Raw genomic sequence first — 23,485 nt, 5'->3', positions numbered from 1 at the left:
GGATCGATATGCCTATCCTGGATTTGGAGGACCAGGAGGATCTTGAGGGAGAGCTCACAGTGGAGGAGATCTCTGCAGCCCTGGCACGGCTCAGACCGGGCAAAGCCCCAGGCCCGAAAGCTTCCCGGCCGAGATTTTTAAAAACTTCCGAGAGACACTGGCTCCCCACTTATTAAATATGTATCTAGAGGCTCGTGAGCAGGGGGTGTTCCCCCCAGATCTGCAGAGGGCTGAGATTGCAGTAATACACAAAGAGGGAAGACCCAAAGATAGATGCGCCTCATACAGGCCGATATCCTTATTAAATGTGGAGGTAAAGGCTTTGGCCAGTGTACTGGCATCCCGGATGCTTGGAGTCATTTCTTCATTAGTTCACATGGATCAGACCGGCTTTATGCCTGGAAGGTCCACAAGACACAACTTAAGAAGAGCGCACATATGGTTGGCCACAGTGATGAATCGCCCGGAGCCTCCCTTATTTCTTGCCCTAGATGCAGAGAAGGCCTTTGATGCAGTGCACTGGCCATTTCTGGTGGCGAGCCTAAAGCGATTTGGGTTTGGTCCAAAATATATTGAGTGGGTACAGTTGCTTTATACAAGGCCTACGGCAACCGTCAGGGCGAACGGAGTCATCTCCTCAGAGTTCCCCATTGAGAGAGGCACGAGGCAGGGGTTCCCTTTGTCCCCTCTGCTGTTCGCCCTCACTCTGGAATCTCTAGCGTGCAAGATCAGAAACTCCACAGGCACATATGGCTTTGGCCTGAAACCGGGAGGAGGGGAGGAGGAGCGCATCTCCCTGTACGTGGATGACGTCCTCCTCTATATCGCCCGTCCTGAGGTGACCCTCCCGAGATTGTTTCTCTTGATAGAGGAATATGGAAGGCACTCGGGATACTGCATCAATTGGCAAAAATTGATCTTATACACACCACAACAGGGAGTATCTTTGCCACCACTGCAGATGCAGCTGCATTGCACAGGGGAGGGATTCCAGTACTTAGGCATTTACGTCACTCATGAAGCTGACAGATGCCATGGGCGTAACCTCGGGAGGATAGTAAGGGAATGTAGTAATGACTTTAATAGATGGAAAACATTGCCCCTGACATTGATGGGCCGGGTGGCAATGGTTAAAATGATTTCCTTAGCGAAGTTCTTATACGCTTTACAAAATACATATTACCAAATTCCCCTCGGCCAATTTAGAGCCATAGACAGAGACATTCAAATTTTCCTATGGGAAGGGAAACACCCACGAATAGCCCTCAGAACGCTGCAACGAAGCCAATATGCAGGTGGATTGTCCCTACCTGATATTGAGGCATACTATTGGGCGGCTCATCTAATTAAAGTCAATGACTGGTTATATGCCACAGATCAACACCCCACCTTCTGACTGGAGCGGCTACAATGGGAGGGAAGGTCCTGTAGACAATTTTAATATGAGGGTACTGGGATTGGACTCCTCACTCCAGCCACGAGGGTACCCTGCTGGCCTGGAAAAGAGCCAATAAGAAGACAGGATGGTATAGGCGCCCCACTAGGGAAACCCCATTATGGGAGGGAGGGTGGTTAAAGGAAATTAAGAAACTTAAGGGCTTCAAGGGTTGGGACATGATTGGAATTTCCAAAATTGGGGATCTGATACAGAATGGAGACCCTATGCCCTTTGAGTCTCTTCAACGGGAATATGCCCTGTGCAGAACGCAATATTTTCAATATATACGGCTGAGACATGCATGGAGGGTGGAGGGTCTCTTGGGATGGGAAATTTTGGACCACTCCCCCCTGGAGGGCCGCTTGCTAACAAATAAAATAATGGAGAAAGCGACATTGGCAGGATATAAGACCATCAATAATAATATGCCAAATACGCTGGTAACCCTGCATACCAAATGGGAGAAAGACCTGGGACCTATGGAAGACACAGATTGGGAGACTGCATTGATGTTTCCAAGGGACGTGGCAATTAGGTCTAGACTTCACCTGATACAATTTAAAATTCTACACAGAGTGTACTATGAGCTGCACAGACTATATTCAATGGGGAGGGCCAGACACCCAAATTGTGCCAGAGGTTGTAGTAAGGTCGGCTCCTTCTTTCACGTTATGTGGGATTGCCCCATGATTATGGAGTTCTGGAAAGAGGTGTTGGGAGAACTTTCAGGGGTGCTGACTGAGCAGATCCCCCCTGATCCCAAATACATACTGCTAGGCATACCCAATGATATAGATCTACCCCGGAGGAAGCTTTTGCTATGCGGACTTGGATTGATGGTAGCTAAAAGAGATATAGCCCGACTATGGGGAGCTCAGAGCTGTCCAACTCTGAGCGCCTGGAGAAAGGGCATGGACGGATTTATGATGGGGAAAAAACTACATACACAAATAGAGGATGCCCACAAACATTTCAAAAGATATGGGGGGATTGGATCACATATTATTCCCTAGAGCTATAGTTAAGGTGCGACCATGACCCTAAGGGGAACAAGAGAGATACGTGACCGCTTAGCACTCCCGGTATGATTACAGAGAGAGACTGATTAGAGGGATAAAGGAAAAGTACTAATCTATGGGACTGCTCAAGTGCTGGTGGGTGCTGTATAGGGTGTTGGGGGGGGGAGGTAAGAGAGGTTGCTTTTCGTCTCCAATATATATGTATGCTTTGTTCCTGAATAAGAGTCATTGCTTATGTTTTTTTACCCCTTTGGATATGTTGAGCCGGGTTTAAAAGCAAATAAAAAAAAACAAAAAACAAAAAAAACAGTAAACCTGTCAACATAACAGTGAACAGTGTCTTTTGGAACCCCCCAACTCCCTCCCCACCCCATACTTCCCCCCAGAAGCATCTGTCGCCCTTACCCATGAACCTTGCGCCTTGAACCAGGCGAGGTAGTAACCGGAACTAACTGGTTGAGCAGTGGTGGACCCCTCCATAATGTCGGATCAATTAATTGAAGGCACTTAACTGTACTATTTGTCATCGACATCCTTATTTTTGCATGTTTTGCCCTCCCTCTCCTCCCCTCCCCGTTTAGAAAATCTCTTCCAGTCCCCAAGTTATATTATCGGACTGCATGATAAGTCTGTGGTTCCCGGCGAGTCAGCTCCAGCACGGGACGGACTCTGTTGTTCCTAGTCTCTCCCATTCTCTTCCAATCTCTGTGGTGATCTCTGGTCTTTCGGGTTGTTAGATATGGGGGTTGCAGCCACTAGTGGGGAGTTCGAGCGGGAGCTCCGTCCCCCTCTGCGTCTTCTCGATCCCGTGCGGTGACCCATGGCGATTGTTCGCTTTGGCCAGTAGTTGGTTTTGTTTCCACTCAGAGACCATTTGGTTTGTTCGCCAGTCGGTTTAAGCGGTAGTTCTTCCGTTAGCCATGTCCACGCTGCGGTTGGCTGTTCAAAGAAGTGGGTCTTGTTTCCATGGACTACCCGTAGCTTTGCAGGGAACAGCAGTCGGTATTGAATGTTCATTGCCCTTAGCTTTTGCTTGACTTCCAGGAAAGAGCGCCTCATTTGCTGCACATCTCGAGTGTACTCAGGGAAGAGGAGGACTTTGCCTCCATTACAGAGGAGGTCTCCTTTAGCGTGGGCCTCTTGTAGGATCATGTCTCTGTCTCTGAAATTAAAGAGGTGGAGGATTACCGGTCTCAGCGGGGTCCCCGGCGGAGGCCTCATCTGTAGGGCTCTATGGGCACGCTCGATGGCGAACCACGGGGTGAGGTGGCCTTTCGGGATCCAGGAGCGGAACCATTCCTCCAGAAATGTAGTGAGGAACGTCGTGGCTATGTCTTCCGGGAGTCCAAGCAGTCTAAGATTGTTACGTCTTGACCTGTTTTCTGCATCTTCAGCTCTTCGGTGCAGCTCTGATGTTCGAGATGTGAGTATGGACACCTGTGTTCTAAGTGCCTTTATTTCGTCTTCTCCCGTGGATATTCTGGCTTCTGCCTCTGTGATTCGGGCCGTGGCGTTGCGAAGATCTTGGCGCACTAGAGTCACCTCCTCCCTGACCTCTCCAACCCTGGCCTCTACCACGGTTTGAGATGTATGGATGGCTTGGAGGATTGTTTCTAGGTCTCTGGAGGTCAGCATTTGGTCTTCTTTTCCGCTCGGGACATGGGTCTCCGCCCGGGTCCCCGACGCGTTTGTAGCGTATTTTTCTATACTTGTTTGGGCTGTTGATTGTCTTGCTGCTTTGTCTTTGCCCAGGATTATTCTTATTGCGCTTTCAGTGTCAGAATCAGGAGCAGTATTCGCTTAGGATCTAGTTGTGGTTTATGGCCCTGGTCTCAGACGCTTAGTGTCTCTCTCCGTTCAGTAGATTATGACGGCTTTCCATCTCTGCCTCTGTCTCTCCCGGTCCCCCGGCGGTTCGCTGCTCTGGCCCGGGACGGGTCCACCTGCGTTAGATCTCACGTCAATCGCACCCTAGGGGCCTTCAGCTTCTCATCTCCAGTCCGCCGCCCAGAGGGTTCTTGTTGCAGGGGTGAGCCGCAGCTGGGTTCGCGCAGTCTCCTCGTTGTGGCCCGGGTCCGGAGATTGCAGGGCTGTGGAGCTGGGGGCCAGAGGAGCGGCTCCTGGCACCAGGTGGTCCTATCCCCCCACGTCCGGGGAGGGAAAAGGGAAATGAGAGGGAAGGAGGCAGTGGGGTGGAGGGTGTCCGCTGAGAGGGGCATCCCCCACCGGGGTGCCTGTGTTCTTCCCTCTGCCCCTTTATGGTCCCAGGGGCCCCAGCTCTAAAACTCTTGCCTGTAGCTGTTTTGGTGGTGGATCGCTCCCTTCTATGGGCGGTCGTTCTGGTCGGCCCGGCTATTCCTCTCCGTGGCCGCGATCTGGGCCCGCTTCTGCTCCGACTCGCTCCTCTTCAACCGGGTCTCAGCCGCTCCCGGTGCCGACCCCAGGTCACCTCTCCAGCCGCCGGGGGAAGCAGGAAAAAGGGCAGGCGACCTCTCACCCCGGCCCCTCCTCCACACGGTCTCGCGCTGGGCCGGTCTCCGCCCTGCCGCCCGTCACGATCCCCGGTCCCAGCCGGGGGGGGCCCACCTCTTCCGGCACCGACCTCGGGTTCTCCCCCGTCCGTCGGGGAGGGGGAAAGCAGGAAGGAAGGCAGGGGACAGAGGCTCAGGAGTCGCCCCGCCCCCCCACTTCGGGAACGTCTCGCGGGCTCCACTCCCGCCCCTCTGAGCCTCTGAGTCTCAGGCTCGCTCGGCTCCCTTCGCCACCGGCCACAGGCTGCAGACTTCCCGGTCCACCCAGGTCTTCGGGTTGGGCCGGGTCCGATTTCTCACCGCACACCTCGGGCAGATGGTCCTGATGTCTTCCCAACGGAATGGGTCGCTCACGGGGAGGAGGATTTTGGGTGGATTCAAGGCGGATGACGGAGGGGTCCGGGGCACTATGAAAGTGCGTCCGCCATCCTGACGCCTTGGCCATGCCCCACTGCTGCACCGCTTTTAACAATGTCATTTTACACACTTTTATTTCACTTCGCTTGCATGATATTATTCTAGTAACATATTGCACTTGTTGCTTGTTTTAGATAGCTTTTTCTCAACACGTAATCAATACATTCTGTCCAAGGTTAAGAACACAGTACACAATGTCCTAGTGCTTTCATTGCTTGCTCAGGAGACAACTTCTAACATCTAGACAAAGCATTGCATCAGAGCAGTGCTTCCAACACAGTGAAAGGAAAGGGCAAAGGGCATTTCAGCCGTGAGCATCCTGGGACGAATGCTGTGTTCAACATGCAGCTTTGCTGGCACTAATCTACCAGCTTCCTGAGAGGACTGCATCCACACCAGATGCTAAGACTAATCCTATAGATCGGGCAGGCAGAAGGGTACACTGCTATTCTCTCAGTATAGTCCTAGGTTTAGGTAGGAACCTCTAGAACTCGTTTACCATGGTTGGATTGTTTATTATCTTTACCATGTTCATTATGCTGGTAAGCTTGATTTTTTTTATCTGCCAAATTATCATAGCTCATTCTCTTTATGCAAGGTTATGATTGTTTCAATATATGTACTGAAAACTCGTATCTCTCTTGTGTTTTGCCCAGGCATACATGAGTAATACCATTAAAGGGTAAGATCTGTTTCCACAACTTCCCTGGGGAGCCAGAGTTTCAGGTTGCCACAATCACCTTTCACCCCAGCAGGGTTGGGGGGGTGTAGGTGAGGCACTGTGAGCTAGCCAGGAATTGAGCCGACAGTTTCCAATGGTGTGGAAGGGCTCAGTTCTCCACATTCTGATGTTCTGCCATTCTCAATGGGCAGCTGTATTATCTTAGTAGGAACCAAATAACAACGGTGCAAACACCAGAGGATTCTTTTTTTTTTGGAAAAAAGGCTGGTGGAGACACAGAATCACTTCTGCATCTCTTCCAGACCCCCCTTGCACCCATCTGTGACATCAGCATGCCACAGTTTTCCACTGGTGATGGAGAAGACTCAAGGTAAGCCTTGCTCCGTCATCCAATGCGGTTTTAGGGGAGTGCGATGCCTCCCCAGGTGTCAGAGAGGCACCCTTCAACCCCTTTCCAACAAGGTTTTCCTGGCACTGTTTCCTGGAGGTGGATCGCAGCATGGCCACGATCCACAGTCAGGAAACACAATTAGGCCACCAGGGTTTTTATATGGGGGTTTGGGCCGCCCGGGGGATAATTTTTTCCAAAAAATTAAGGTGTTCTTTGCTCTAGGCATTTGCTCTAGGGGCGATTGTGACCCCCACTGAATTATAAATAAAAAAGGAAATAAAAAAGAAATTGTGAGATTGTCAGGGGGTCGGCCCTCTTGATCACGGGCCGACACCATGTAGGCCAACCCTTTGTGGCCCCCCCAATTTTTTTTTTTAATGTGTGGCTCACCTGGGGGTACATATTTAAAAATATATAAATAAATGTTGAGGTGTTATCTATCAATCTATCTATCTATTCACTGAAAAAAACAAAGGTTACAGGGATGTTATAGTTAGGTTATGAATTTACACCCCCCAAACCATAGAAATTCAGCTGTTCTAGTTAGAGTTATTTCAAATAACTATAACTCATGCCCTAAGATAACTAACTCGCGCCTCCGCCATGCACAATTTTCTCATCAATAATTTTATTGCAAATGATGCAGTGATAATACCAATTATGCCATAGAAGATGTCATGAATAATGTAATATGTGAGGTAATTAGCTGAGCATGGCAATGGCGCAAGTTATAGTTACCTTATGGCTCAAGTTATAGCTACTTGAAGTAACTCTATCAGCTGAATTTCTGTGGTTTTGTGCGTGTAAATTTACAGTGTCCCTGTAACCTGTGTTTTTTTTTTTTTTTGCTGCCGTTCGCCAGAGTTGTTATTCTGCGTTTCAGGAATAGCAACCAAGATATGGACTCATACAGATGAGCGTTTGAAGGGTAGACGGTTACTTAAGTAGAGCGGATTCTCTGTGGAAATATGGAAATATAAATCTAGCAGAACTGGAATTGCCCAGTATTAATATAATTCAAGTATGAGTGTGGCGTTTTGGCTAAGATGTACTGAATATCAAAAACAAGCCTTGAGGAAGTTCTGGAATGGGACGAAACACATGTCGGCTGAACTCTTCAATCATTGGCTGAAAACACCAAGGGCCAAATAGCCTGAATTCTTCAATTATTGTTTATCAAAACATGAACATTTGTAAAGAGTAATATAAATTGTTTTTTTATGAACATATTAAACAAAAGGAACAAAATGGTTTGCACCCTTATGTTTAATAACTGACATTGTCCATGATATTTCTTTGTGCTCTTGGTTTACTTATTTGGATTATCTCTAAGGTCATATCAAAATAATAGTCTAACCACTAGACCCACAATGATTGATTTTTTTAAGTGTGCTCCACTATTATTTTAATTTTTTGGCATGAACTGATTTAGGTTTACTGACTCCAGTCTACACATCTTGGCAACAGGTGTGTTATATTGTTAGAGCACCTTGATTATGTTGAAAATGATCCAATAAAATTGGAGTGATGTGCAGCTAAGTGGGGTCACTGTTGCCTTTATTACTTTGACCTTTTGTGTTTTTTCAGTGAATTTCTTAACACAGCGGGGGTTGGGTGAGTCCACCCCTGCATGCATCCAGCCCCACACCCCGCATGGCCTTTGGCTGTGCAAGGCAGGGAGTTGAACGCAGGGTCCGGCCTACGACCCAACTCGCAAAGTGCTGCCAACCCCACGCTGCGCACAGGCGTGCACAGCGAGGTGTTGGCAGCAGGGCCTGGCTGAATCCAGTCCAATGTCACGCACGGTGAGGGGTTGCCCACAGGGCCTGGCCACAGCCAATCCCCTGCATGCTGCCAAGCCCACGTAGGGTTGGCTAAGTGACTGTGTGTTTTTTTTCTTGGCCTCCAGATCCGTGGATCTATCGCAGATACATACTGGGAGTTGCACTGAGCCCCGCAGTTGATCCGAAAATCAGCCCCAAAAAAAATTAGGCAATGCAGTTTCCCATAGGGATTTTGAACAGGACTACAGCCCAAAGCGCTGAACGGAATTACACCAAATTTGGCAGAAAGCTAGATCTTGGTCCAGAATAATCTTTTTGTGATTTGCTGTAAATCCATTCAGTAGTTTTTGCTTTATGAAAGAAAAAAAGAAATATAGATATCTAAGGACACGGATCATACGCGCATCCAACAGATCTCATGCTGAGATCTGTTTGGCTGCCAAGAATTCAATTATGAACTGTTGGTAGCCTTTTTGGTACTTGGACTCAGCTGAGTCCCCAAAAAACAGTAAAATAGAAAGAGAAGGGGACAGGGTAGGAATATCCTTCCCCCTGGGCCTGGTGTTTGGTCCCCCAGAGACCCCACCGGGGCCAAAAAGCATTTTTTTTAAAATTGCTACAAAAATCAGGGAGGATCTGCAAATCTCTGCAAAAATTTAAAAAATAACAAGCGTGGTCTCCCACACGTGTTTAAACTTTAAACTTCGGGTGGGCCAGAACCCAGGGATGAATCAATGTAAGTATGTTGGAGGGGTGTACGGGGCCTTCCTGCCCATGGCATATTTTGGCCTCGGGGACCTCCACCTTCCTGGGGCCAGACCAATGTATATTAAGGGGGAAGGGAGGGGTGCGTGGCCCCCCTCCCAAGACAGCCACTTCCCCAGGGAAGGCCTTTCTTTACAAGAGGAGGGGGCCACGTGCTCCTGGGCCATATTCAGCCCCAGGGATCATCACCTCCCCAGGACAGGTTGATTTTGGCAAGAGGAGGGGGCCCCACAGTCCCCCTCCTGGGATGTTTTTGGCCCCAGGTTCCATGACCTCCCCGGGGCTAGGCGGTGCAATTTTAATGGAGGTGGCCGCGTGGCCCCACTCCTGGAGCCATTAATGGCCTTGGGGACTGACTTTTCTTCTGTTTCCCTGCCCACTGTCAAGCGGATAGAGAAGCAGATTAAAGATTTCTCCCGCACACAGCAGAAGCAGTGCTGGGTCCTGCTGGAGATGGGGAGCTGACAGAGACCGCGGGGGCACCAAGGCTCCCCCCAAAGTCCCCAACAGAGTAAACTGGGTGCCCTAGGTGGGGCCAGGGCATCCACCATGAAGTAGCCAGGCCTCGGGGGTGGGGTCCCCATGGCTGAAATCAGCCCTGGGAGGATGCTGTGCGGCCCCTCTCCCCTTGCACTAAGTGGTCGGATCCCAGGGCATGGGGTCCCTGGGGCTGGAATCAGCCCAGGGAGAGGGCACCCGCCAGCAGAACACTGCCAGTCCGTATTATTTGTCATAATATGTCTGGCAGCGGTCTACTGGCGTGGCGCTGCTGGTGGTAGCAGCACCACTTTACCGCCATCCGCCGGTGTGGCCACAGCCAGATTTCTGCCATTCTTGTGGCGGAAATCCAGCTGTAATCATAATATGGCAGACGACTGGTAGCCGCGGCCATGGTCTTTTGGCGCCCGTCGCCACGGCGGTAGGCGTTTTTACTGCCAGTGTTATAATGAAGACCATAGTTTCTTACCTCTAGGTGAAGAATTTTCTAAATTTACAATTTACGTGTTGTGCATTATTCTACGGAACTCTCCACTATTTTCTTGTTTTTTTTTTGCTTGCTGGTGGGCGTCAACGGAACCTCCATTTGGTGTCTCCTGCGACGGCCTCCTGCTTCCTCTGGATGTTCCCAGTTTTGGTCGCCATCTTCACATTCTTTTTTTTTTGTTGTTTTTGCTTTCTCTTCCCACCATCTTGGCAGAGATGGGTGGGTCACTTGTAAATCCATAAAATTCTTCAAGATGTAAAACTACACCTACAGGTAGGAAACTATGGCCCTCATTCCGACCTAGGCGGGCGGCGGGCGCCGCCCGCCGGTAACCGCCGAAAGACCGGACCGCGGTCATAAGACCGCGGCGGCCATTCCAACTTCCCCGCTGGGCCGGCGGGCGCCCTCCAAAAGAGCGCCCGCCGGCCCAGCGGGAAAGCCCCTGCAACAATGAAGCCGGCTCCGAATGGAGCCGGTGGAGTTGCAGGGGTGCGACGGATGCAGTGGCACCCGTCGTGATTTTCACTGTCTGCTATGCAGACAGTGAAAATCTTTGTGGGGCCCTGTTAGGGGGCCCCTGCACTGCCCATGCCAGTGGCATGGGCAGTGCAGGGGCCCCCAGGGGCCCCACGACACCCGTTCCCGCCAGCCTGGTTCTGGCGGTAAAAAACGCCAGAAACAGGCTGGCGGGAAGGGGGTCAGAATCCCCATGGCGGCGGAGGATTCCCTGGGCCAGGGGAAAACCGGCGGGAAACCGCCGGTTCCCCTTTTCTGACCGCGGCTTTACCGCCGCGGTCAGAAAGGCCCTGGAAGCACCGCCAGCCTGTTGGCGGTGCTTCCGTGGTCCCCGGCCCGGGCGGTTTGAAACCGCCAGGGTCGGAATGACCACCTATATGTTTTTCAGCATGAATCTTTTCTAGATTCGCAGGATGTGGATTGATTTTGTAGCGGTTTTAGCTTTGTGGTCGCTGGGTTGAGGAAGGACACTGATTTGTAAACAGGTGTTGAAGAACCCTTTGTCCTAATTGTGCTCCCTTGTGCATTTGTATGTCAATACAGCAGTGGTTCCTAAACTGGGAGCCGCGGCTCCCTGGTGCGCCATCAAAACTATGTTTTATAAACCTTTGTACTGATGACCATGTTGTTGCCCTGTAGATTTCCTGTAGTGGTGTATTTGCCAAAAAGACAAACTGTTGTCCATTTCTCCCATGCTGAATGGGCTTTTGGTTCTATTGTTAGGGTTTCTCCTGCATAAGTATGGCATAATTTAATTGTTTGTGCAATCCATCTTGCGATTGTGTTCTTAGTTACCAATTTCCTTAAGAAACTGTTTGCAAATGATACGAACAGTTGCTGAGTTTTTCTTGTCTGGCTTTGTTTTTTTCTATATCATACATAATTGTGTTTCTTGCGTCTAATGTATGCAAAGTCCTTCCAACGTGTGTCTTTGGTTTTGGGAAAAAGCTTGGGATTTGTATACTTTGATTGATGTGAAACGGGGAAATGACTTGGAGCATGAACTGTGGATCTGTTCTCATGACGATTCTGTCTTTGTGAATTTGAAAATAAGTTGTATTGTGAGTGCTTGCAACTCACTTACTCAGTGAAGTGATAGCCACTAGGAAAGCACACTTTAAGGTTAGCATCTGTACTGTAGCTTTGTGCAAAGATTTACAGGGTTTTTTCATAAGCTGAGTGAGTGCCACATTCAGGTTCTATGTGGTACTGGTACCTTTCTTGGTGGTGCTATTCTCTTTGCTCTTTCCAAGAATCTTTTTATTGATGGTGATCTGAAAAAAACTTCTTCCAATGTGTCCTCTTGTTTAAGCTATGGTTGCTGCAAGATTAACCTTTATGTAAGTCCTTCCTATAGAAGATGAGATAAATATCTTAATATTGTCTTGTCCTTTGTGTTTTCCTTCATTATTCCCTTTTCCTGTTTTTCCATTTAAAATGTTCTTGTTATTGGCTTTCTTGCGTCTTGAAGTCCTGCCATTGTTTTTTCTGGCAGTTTTAAATGTCCGAGATCTAGGTCTACAGGAGCCATGCTGTTAGATTCAAAGAATCTGGCTCATGTGTATTACTGTAGTAGGTTGGCTCATTCTATGGTGTACACCTATGGTGTGGCTGCTATACTGAGTCCAGGCAACCATTAGTGATAGCGTTTTGGTGCACAGATAACCAAAGCTCTCTCTAGGGGTAGATGTGGAGAGCAGTTCAGGCTTATCAAGGAGGAGTGTAACAAGAAAAAACCTCACCAAGTGTTACAAAAATAAAGTATTCTTTATTATAACACTAGTACTATCTTAACATTGGTGTATCTCCACTTGGAGATATCTACACACAGAAAATATACTTAGAACCAAACAGGAAAAGCATAGAAATACATGGGACCCTATTGGAGGGGGGGGGGAGGAACCATATAGCAAGAAAATGGTACAAGAATGGAGGTGTCCAACCAATGTAAGTGTGTAAGGATCCCTGGGGATGAGGTAGTACGAAATTACCCAAGGTAAGTAACAGAAATCCCCCAGGCGCCCGTGTGAGGAGGTGTTATTTAGCCGGGTGTCCAACAGGCTAACAAATGACCAGTGCAGTTGGAATTTTTAGGATACAGGGCCCTTCTCAGAGGACCCAGAGGTAACCAGTTGTGGATACCCAGGAAAGTAGAGTACCTACCCCAGGCAGCCCAGTTGCATATGGGTGATGTGACCTCAGAAACCTTCGTTGGAGTCAGGGGGAGCTTTGTTTATTCAGCTGCTGTTGCGACCCGTGGACCAGGTCGGTGGATCCCAAGGTCAGATTCCGGAACATGAAGAACATGAAAAAGAAGAGGACAGCGTCCAGACCACTCAGAGATGTCCAGGTGTTGCAGGTAGGCAATGCCCACCCTTCTTGGGGAGAAGTTCCTGCAGGACAGTGAAGGAAGAAGTCCAGCTGCAGAGTCCAGGTGAAGCAGGAAGATCCCTGGAGTCACCCATGACCTGTCCCACGTCGGTCACCGGATTACAGAAGGGTCAGTGGTCAGCAGAACCACCAACAAGCATTGGTAAAGGCAAGAAGAAGCTGCAGGGAAGTTTGCAGGATTCTGGGGAACAGCAAGGTCCTAGCGACTTGGCCATTGGAGGGGAGTCGAGGCTGGCCCTCAGCAAGCAGAAGAGTCAAGAGGAATCATTGGTGCCCCCACGAAGACCCACTGGCAGCAGGCAAAGGGAGTTGCAGGGAGTCCTCAGCAGCATAACACAAAAGGAGTTCCACATCGCAGGAATTGCAGGGAGGATGCTGTTCTTGGAGCTCCTGAGTGTTAGAGTCTGGTGCTTCTTAGAGCTTAAAGGATTTCTGGAGGAAGAGTCATCAAGCCTTGGTAATAGCAACTGACGTGGTGCACAGGGGTTGTATCCCAGTGGCTACAGCAAAGACCTATGTCTCCAAAGTTGGATAGAAGTTACGTTGGACCTGGAGAAGACTACAGAACCACCACCTGTGTAACAGAGCCTTTTTGATGTCCATGGGACAGCAGGATCCACTAGCCGGTTGTTGTAGTTGAGGTACCTGTGAATGCAGGCGAGTAACTCCTTCATTCCAAGTGAGATATCTTCTTGCTTCCTGGTGCAAACAGAGTCCTTGTGACCCTGGAGGATGCACAACCATGGATGTTGCAGAAATCTTGCAGGAGCTGGAAAATCAATGTTGCAGTGGGAGCCCTCCCAACTGGATAGTCTTGTTTCAGTTCCTAAGGCAGACCAGCAGCGGTTCCAGAGGCCAGGTTGCAGAAGAGTCTTGCAGAGAGTTCCTTGTAGAGTCTTGCTTGATGAATCTGCAGACCAACCCTCAAGGGAGCCCTTAAGTAACCTTAAAGGGAGGTTGGACGCTAGGTGCAGTGACCCACCTATCACAGGGGGTCAGGGACATCACCCACCTGACCTAACCTGTCAGATGCTACCAGGGGCCTCCGCACATCTCATTTCCAAGATGGCAGAATCAAGTTTTCACCTGGCAGAACTCTGTGCACCGCCTTAGAGGAGGAGCTGGATAGGGGGGTGATTACTCCCCTATCCTTTGTGTGGTTTCGCACCAGGGTGCGAACTGGGGTTTTCTGCACTGGTGCAAACCGGTTTATGCAAGGAGGGCACCAAATGTGTCCTTCAAAGCAGTCTGGTGGCACTGAAAGGCCACTCTACCCCAGCCCAGAAACACCAATTTCAAAGAGAGAGGTGGTCACACCTCTTACCTACAGAAAATCGTTTGTTCTGCCTTCCCCTTCTTGAGTTAGGATCATCAGCAGGAGAGCAGAACACTGTCTAGGGTCGGCAGCAGTGCAGGATGGCATGCAGACTCTGCAAGGCTGTACAGACAGATCTGGGGGATCCTCTAAGGAACCCCCAGAGTACATGATATCATGCAACTAACACTGGAATCAGAGTAGTTGCATGATTCCAACATGTTTGATACCAAAAATGCCTAGGTTTGGTGAAACCATTATGCAGTGGGACTACTAGTGTTGACCAGTGTCCACTACATACCTTAAAATGGCTTCCCCGCACTTACAAAGCCCAGGGAATGGAGTATGGGGTTTGTAGGGGCACCTCTGCTCATGCGGGGGTGCCCTCACACACAGGACCATCCACCCTGTCCTTGGGCTGAAGGGCCTACCATGGGGTGACTTACAGTGTCAAAGTGCAGTGGCCTTATATCTAAAGTGAAATGTGCATGTACCCTTTCACACAGGCTACAATGGCAAGCCTGCAGACACAGTTGCATGGGTTTCCATGGGTGGCATAATACATGATGCAGCATATGGGAGACCTCTGGTGAACAAATGCCCTGGGTACCCAAGTACCATGTACTAGGGACTTACATGGGTGTACCAGTATAGAATTGGGGGGGGGGGGTGAAAGTTACCATACAACCAAATTTAGAGGAGAGAGCACTGACACTGGGGTTAACAGGATCCCAGTGTATTACAGTCCAAACACACTGACACTAGGCAAAAAGTGGGGGTAACTATGCTAGAAAGATGCTACTTTCCCACAATTACCCTTCCCTTTGCCAATGACAACAGATCCTGCCCACTATAGGGCAATTAAAATTAGTGTCACGTGGCTCCTTTTTCATTTGTCAATCACTTTGTGTAACAGTGGAATTGGGGGGAAAACATATGCAAATGTCCCTGATGAGTTTATCGAAAGTGCATTCCCCAGGGATAGGTGGTGTGGCTGTCTGGAGGCAAAGCTTTGGCATTTCGCGTTCTGCGGGTTGCAAACAGATCTATTGTTGGCATACCCCACTTCTGGAAGATCCTTTCTACTACTTTCTGGTTTAGCTACCATTCCTGACAGCTCAGTGTGTCGGCTTCGACATTGTCCTTTCCTGGTACATGCATCAACTGAATTTCCATGTTTCTCTGTTTTACCCATTTCCATAGTTGTTGAGCTAGTATTTATAAGAGCAGTGATTGAATCCTTCCCTGCTTGTTGATGTAAAACATTGTTGTTGTATTGTCCATTTGAACCAATATTGTAATCCCTAAAAGTTGTTTTTGGAAAGCTGTTCGAATAAGAAAGACTGTCTTCAGTTTCAGGGCGCTAATGTGTTGTACTGCATCCTGTGCCTTTCAGACTCCTCATACTTTGAGAGAGCCCATGTGTGCTCTCTATCTCACATGAGAGAAATCTGTGGTTATTGAAACTTGTATTGTTGGCTGTGTAAATGTTTTCTCTTTTGTAATGTGTGCTCTGTTCCACCATACAATTTCCTCTTCTACCTTCTGGGTAATATCCACGAGATCTTTCTAACTCCCAGTTGCTTGTGACCATTGGTTTTGAAGCCATTCCTGAATTGGTCTCAGGTGAAGTCTTTAAAGGAATACATGATGACATCTTCCCTAATAGTTTCCCCACAGTCCTCGCTGTCAGAACTTGCCACTTGTGGTAGGGGTGAGTCTCTGCCAATAGGGATTGTATCCTCTTCTCACCAGAGAAAGCTTCCCCTGAATTGAGCTGATTCTTGCTCCCAAGTATATGTTCTCTTGTTCTGGCTCTGGAGAGGACTTCTCTATAGTCAAGGAGAACCCTGGTATATAAAGGGTCTTCATTACTTGTTGATTGTCCTGTGTGCACTTGTTGTAGGAGTCTGCAATCACTAACCAATCATCTAGGTACAGGTACACATGTATTCCCATCTTTCTGAGGTGTGCTGACCTACAGCGAGGCACTTTGTAAACACTCTCAGTGCTGATTTTATTCCAAGTGCCAGCACTGTGAACTGATAATGTGTTTTGTTTGTGACAAACCTTAGGTACTTTTTGTGCCTTGTGTTCATTGGAATGTGCAATTAGGCATCTTTTAAGTCAATTGTTGCCATATAATCTCCTTGTTGCAACTGTGATATGACTACTTGTAAGGGTGTCATTTTGAATTTTTTGAGTTTTTATACATTTGTTGATGAACCTGAGATCTAGAATTTTACGTGGCAATCCATCCACCTTTGGGATTAGGAAATATGTTGAGTAATTTCCTTGTTGACTTCTTGTTTTGGGACATGTTGTATTGCTTGTTTGTCCAGTACTTCCCTTACCTTCTTGAGGATATGAGTTGTTTCCTCTTTGGAACTAACTTTTGTTTATGGTCCCATGGCTAGTGGGAATCTGATTAGTTCTATACAATATCCAAAATGTATTGTGTTTAGTATCAATTTGTCTGAAGTTATCTTTCTCCACCCCTGGAGAAAGTTTTTTAATCTTACACCTACTGGTCTGCTGTGTAGAAATGTGTATTGTATGTCTCTGACTTTCACTGGTGGAATTTGTGAAAGAGTAATAGCTGTTGACCAATCACTTGTTTGTGGAGGTTGAGCCTCCTCTATGTGGCTGTCCTCTGCCTTTGGCTGTTCCTCAAAAGAGCTGGCGTCCCTGTTGTTGCTACTGCCAGCGTTGTTGTGTTGTGGCAGACTGGTTGCCGCTCTGGAATACCTGGTGTGAACTTCCAGCCTGGACGCTTCCTCTAGCGGCAGCCCTTTGTGAGGAGAATGTGCACCTTCGCACTCCACCCCAAGACTGCAGTATGCCTATGAACTTTACCGTCCAGTTGTCTTTTTTCCCATTGGTTTAGGCTTTCACCCACCAAGCTCCCAAACAAGTGTTCTCCAATAAATGGAGTGTTGAAGATGTTGGCTTGGACTCCTGGCTTGAACCCTGAAATTCTCAACAAAAAATGGTGCCTCGGTGTGAGGCCCATCATCATCATCAGGCGGCTTGATGTATCCGCTGTGTCCAATGCAAATTGTAAGTAGGAGTTGACAATGTTTTTGTCACTTTCTGCTAGATATGCTGCCCTTTTTCAGTACTGCTCAGGGAAGTGCTTCATGAGCTTCCCTATCTCCTCCCAGTGCTGATGTTTGTATCTATTAAGTAATGCATTTGAATTTGCAATGCACCACTGGTTGGCTGCACTCTGTTCAAATTTGCATCCCATGAGGTCGATTCTTTTACTCTCCAGATGCAGCCCAGATGTTGAGGGGATGTTGGCCCTCTTTCTAGCTGTACAAATGATTATAGAGTCAGCAGGGATTATACCCTTAATGTAAGCAGGGTCCTTGGAGGAACACTTGTATTGTTTCGCAGCCCTTGGATTCACTGCTCTACAAGTGTCTGGCTCTTTGAATGCTTCCTTAACCTGGTAGGGATACTAAGGAGCATAGGTAGGAACTGGCTCCTTGCCTGACTGGGCAGCAGTGATTCCAGCAGGAAACATGAATGTGGTTTGTCCTCCTCTAGATGTACATTAAATTTGTCAGCTGCATACTTGATCACTTGACTATACGTTGCAATGTCATCCGGAGGCGAAGGTCTGGAAGGAAAACTTTCGACTCCTTCCTCCAGTGAGTCTATTTCAATGTCTTCCCATTGTGGTCTAATGTATACAGATTCCTCCGATCCCTGATACATCCCTGCTTGTTATTTTTCTGCCTGATCATAGAAAAACTCTTCCTACTCTTCTCAAGGCTCAGGAGTGAGCAGAGGTTTGAATACTTCGACCTCTTTTTCTGTTGTCTCTTTTGGCGTCAGACTTTTGTCAAATTCCTTCTTTTTCTGAAGAAGGGCCAACATTTAGCCCTTAAGTTGCTTCCTTTTCTTTTTGTATTTTGACAGCCTGTTCTTTGGTGTCGAGACTCTGAGTCTTTCTTTTCGACATCAAAGTTTCTTTCAACAACATATCGGTCGTCGAGCTTCGGTGTTCTGCTCTTGACCCATCTGTTTTCAACACTGAAGGTCCTTTTCGCTGCATGTCCTTAGACGACTTGGGTTTCTGTGGAGTTTTTACTCTACTGGAGTCCCCCTCGAGGGATCCCTGGGGCTCCTTTTCATGCGATCGGTGAGAGTTTCGATGCTGAGGCTCCCTTTAACGTCACTGAGTCAGGTCTTTATGACTCTGATGTTTTTGTCGAGGGATGTCAATGATTTGCAGATCTCCCTCAGATGTGTCTCCTTCTGCCTCCTTGGTGACATTCTCATCATCCTTGCTCGAGAGACCACGATCCCTCAGTGATGGAGCTGTCTTCTGGGCCTGCATGATATGATGGGCCACTCTTTGTTTTGCTCTCACCCTCAAAATCTCCGATGCAAAGACAGAGTCGGTGTTGCAGTCTTCACTTTGGTGGTCAGTTGTAAGACTGAGATTACAGAACTTGTGTTTGTCCTTCTGCAAGAGCTTGTGATGACAATTTTTGCAGAACTTGAACGATGTCTTCTCCATTAGTCTGAATAGGGGAACACCTGAATGGGCATTCTCGAAAAGCTGTTGAAGCAAATCAACCTTCTCTCCTGATTTCTCCTACAGTAGCTTCCTGTTTGTGACGTTCCTCGATTCCGGCGACCTTCTTGATGAAAATCTTCTAAAAGTTTTCCTCATGTTGGAGATTTTTCTGCAAGCATCCAGACCGAAAGGCAGAAAAAAAGAATAGGAAGATGGCGACCAAAGATGGAAACATCCAAAGGAAGCAGGACAACATCATAGGGGACACTAAATGGAAGTTCAGTCGACGCCCCCCAACAAAGAAAAAAAAAGAGAGAAGGAAGACTAGAAAATAGTAGAGAATTCCAGACCCAACCACTAAATGGGGGAAAAATGCACAGCATGTGAATCCTGAAAAGATTCATAACGCAAAACTAGTGTGATCATGGTGTAGTCCATCTGATTTTCAGAATTATTGACAGTAGGGCAGACTGCTCAAAATGCTTCCATCAAGGTCCTAAAGCCCTTACCTGCCAGAGGAAAGTGCCAGGATTGCACTGCAGGAAGGTCTTAGCCCCTGGCAGACTTATGCACAAGTGGATTTCCTTGTTGAGTCTAAATCACTAGGTCAGTCTAGAAAGCCATAATTTTGAGTGGCCAAAAAACAATGATCTAATGTTTGTGCATCCAGTATTACCAATACCACAGTGATTGGTAATTCTGAGATGCAGTAATAATGCAATATTCCACAATGTACACAGAGAAATGGGTAATTATTGTAGAAATTCATGTTTAGGCACTCAATTCTAGTGGTAATTCATTATTTCTAGGCAGCTTTTAACCAATACATTACCCTACGTTTTTGCTACTGAAATCTGCAGTGGGAAATCATTGAGGGTGTGGTTTTCTTGTATTACTTATTATTGAGATTTAGTACCGTCTGCAAAGGGGTAACCGCACGAGTCAGAATCAGAACTATAGTGTGGTCAGCTTATTGTGGTTGCACAGTAGTCTATCTACACACAGTTTCATTGTGTTTCCATCTGTTGTTGCTGCAGAGAGGGAAAACACTCTCTTGCCATCTTCATGTCTCATGACTTTCACACAGGCACACAGAAGCTCCCTCACACACACCCCTCACTCACCATGCGTCAATCCGGCACTGCCGTGCAAGGACAAGTACTGTTGAACCTCAGAGCTCTGCAGATGAGAGCTCAGAGCCTGGAAAGAATTGCTCTCCCGCTGCCTCAGCTGCTGCTCCAAGGTTCGGATCCGGTCCATGTGAGACTCCACCAGATCCCTCTGAGAAGGAAAGAGAGAGTGTGCTGGTAAAGGTACTTGCATATATAGTCCATGCCACTCCATCTCTCTCATCTTAAACATTCACACACACACAAATGTGTGTGCACAGTTAGTTCATGCTTGTATGTGCTTAAATATAAAAAGATTTTGCAAAGACCGAAAGGCCTAGATTTACAAAGGAAAGGGACAAATGGCAACGCAAGTCCTTTAGTGAGATTTACTAAGCCATGCAAAGGCACCTTGCATGGCTCTGCGAGGCTTAGTAAATTCAGAATAACGCATGGTAGCACAAATTGCTGCCTTGCATTAGCCTGCATTGGGAATGCGTTCCATGGGTGGAGTGTGGGTGTTCCCACACTCCACCCATGGGTTTTTTGCACAACCCCAGATTTACTAATAGTAGAAAAAGGTGTATTTCTCCTCATTATTTCTGCAGCATACGTTGAAAGACGAAAATGCCCCTGAGTATTGTTTTTCTACAGTAAGGTGTCCCTTCCTGCACAAAACCAATCCTGCCCAAGGGTGCCTGCATTGACACTAGGCAACACGTAGTGCGCAAGCACAGTGAGGGCAGGAATTCACCATATCTTAGTAAATACGGCACATACATGCTCTCTCAATTTGCTGCGTTGCATCAAATTTTAGTAACTCTAGCCCCAGGTCTGAGTCACTGCAAGTGAGACACAGATATCTGGAGGTCAGATTGAGTTATCATTATAAAGGTAGTTGTAAAAGCCCTACCACCAAAGGGAGAGCCACATTGAATCCCTTGGAGTGCTGGTCCACCGCTTTCGAAGCCAGAAGACTACTTTACTGATTTTTATTATGATTTTATTTGTTTTTCATTATTTTGATGTTTTCTTATTCCATTGATGTCATTTCTCCTGTTGTCACTGATGTTTAGGCCTAAGTGATATCACCTCTGATGTCATCAAGTGCGCTAGTTAGAAAAGCTTTCACTATAATTAGTTTGGCCCCCGAAATACAAAGGTCTAAGTACAAACTAGGTGCAGGTAATAAATGTTGGGGCCCTATTCATAAAGATAAATGTACACATGTAGAAATCTATACTTTTGGGCTATTCACCATTACCGAGACATTTAAGTGTAAATTTACGAGTCTGAAGTTACTCAATACCTTTTAACTTATAAGTGTAGCTCTCTACCACTGTGGTGCAGATCTCCCTATGAGAAAATTACTAAAGTTTATTCATCTTTAAAAGCTATTAAATAGACTTTAATATAATTGTAAAATAATTTGAAATATTCATTATTAAAATAGAACTAATAAAATAAATTGCTAAGGCACATTCATTAAATTAAATCAATAATTAAAACATACATTTAAATATATTTATTTAATTTAGAAACAATATTTCTTATAGAGCAAAAACCATGCACAGTTGCATTTGTATTTAATGTGCACTACATATTGTTAAAACCTATGTGTTGAATTAATTTAAATTATTTTTAGTTTCTTAACTAAAGTTTAAATGTTTAATTTAATTTTATTTGTAAATTATATACATTATTAAATGTTAAAGTAACATAGTTGTTTAATAATTATATATAATTTTGTAATACTAAGTAACCTATATATATATATTTTTAAAGTTGAATTATTTTTAGTTATTTTACATTATTTCCTATGAGGTGTTATTTTAAGTCCATGACTCCATTACTTTCTTTGGGAGTGACTTGAAATATCTTTGAGGGGCTATGTGTGCTGCTTGACTTACTTCAAAGTTGCGCACACTCACTAGTGTTTTATTACATTTAGGAATGTAGTAACTTTAGAAGTTTAGTTTGAAACTAACAATGTTTTTACTCTTTTGTGGGTGGATGTTTGTAGCAGTCTGTCCCTCTCTAAACTGCTCCGTACTTTTCCCTAAAACCCTGCCATTTTGTAGAAAGCATTTCCCATTTTCCCACCACTTTCTCATCCCTCCCACATTTTCTATTAAGTAGTCATCTAAAATGTGTGGAGAGCTCCCCATAGAAAAAATAGAAAGGGTGAAGGCAAATCTATTCAACCATAGATTTAAGAATTGCATTTTGTGGTAACTAGGAAGTACCATTGTAGTACTACTTTATATAGTACAAAATGCAGTCTGTGATACATGCCCTTAGCATTTACTTAGTCAAGGTTGTTTTGTTCTTTGAAAGTCTAAAGTGAGGATTACTTCTTGGGTCTTTGTTCTTCCGTTTTGTTTTGGCATGAATATTTAAATTTACAAGGACCATCAGCCTAGGAGAAAAGTCTTTAAAAAAAAGACTCCTTGCTCACATGACAATACACTTTGCAACAGGAACACTGTGGGTACACAGTCATGGAGAGGACCAGTGCCATTACATTTTTCCTTAGCAAACATGAGAGCACTAAAAATCCACAACATATGACTGTTAGTCAAGCTTTTTCTGATCAGTAATATCATTAAATAGAATTTATTTCAGAGTTCATTTTACACCTGTGGAGGTTATGGCACTCATTCCTTTAGCCCATCCTTTAACTATTCCAGAAGTCTGGGACATTCCACAAACATTAACATGCCAAGCACTGGGGTTATTTATATCACTAGCTACAACGTCTCAACCTTCAGTTCAATTTCTTCATCTGTGATTGACTTGTAACTTTTTAGTAGATGTTTATGAAGCACAAATACAGTTTACAAGTTGTGGCTAAACTTAAATACTTTAGACAGATACATTGACCACTGTTGATCATCAACTGGACAGTTCCATTCTGTTTCACAATCCATTTGACAACTGAGTGTACATGCCATAGGTACTGTTAATTCACATACATCCACGCACATAAAAGCTCATGAGTGCATTCTCATGACACCCAATGCCTACATGTACATATATACACCTGGTTCATTTGTGCCACTGCCCCTTGTGGCCATTTCACAGACAGTGTGTGTGTTTATGTCCTCACATACACAGACACCCACACACACACACACACACACACATGGGCACACACATACAGAGCTCTTGGCGCTACTCCTCTCACCTTACATAAACACACCTTGTCTCACCCACAAACGCATCCAAGGGAAAGCTTCAGAACACCTTATCAACAAAAACATAGCAACAGCTTTGCACAATGCCTGCGATCTTCCAAAGCATCTACTGCTGAGCCCTTGAACACGCTGCAGGTGGAGCATGAACGCACTTCACAGTTAAAGGTAACAGTCAATAGAATGCATGTGCTGGGATCACGTGCATCAAACGTGACCAACTCAACCTTCACACAAAGGTCATCTTCTGCGATTCCTTTGTGAACACCCTCCTCCTGACCATGGCTCTTGAGGACATTTAAGTAGTGGGGGCACAAGACAAAAGTATCTGATTCATACCTACTTTGGTGCTGTGCCTCCATGTACAACCTCATTCAGTTAATGCATACAGTTATACTCCCACACATACACTTATTC

General features: G+C 46.4%; 1 protein-coding gene across 1 annotated transcript in view; it reads right to left on the bottom strand.

Annotated features, from left to right (window-relative positions):
• TBKBP1 (TBK1 binding protein 1) overlaps positions 1–23,485 on the bottom strand; it is a 279,179-nt gene that overhangs the window by 124,390 nt on the left and 131,304 nt on the right. The window contains exon 5 of the mRNA XM_069237503.1: positions 19,890–20,046. Coding sequence (XP_069093604.1) covers positions 19,890–20,046 — 157 coding nt within the window. The remainder of the gene's footprint in view (positions 1–19,889; positions 20,047–23,485) is intronic.

Source organism: Pleurodeles waltl, chromosome 6 (genome assembly GCF_031143425.1).
Source record: "Pleurodeles waltl isolate 20211129_DDA chromosome 6, aPleWal1.hap1.20221129, whole genome shotgun sequence".
In the NCBI taxonomy this organism is placed as follows: Eukaryota; Metazoa; Chordata; class Amphibia; order Caudata; family Salamandridae; genus Pleurodeles; species Pleurodeles waltl.
This window is presented reverse-complemented; position numbering and strand designations above follow the sequence as displayed.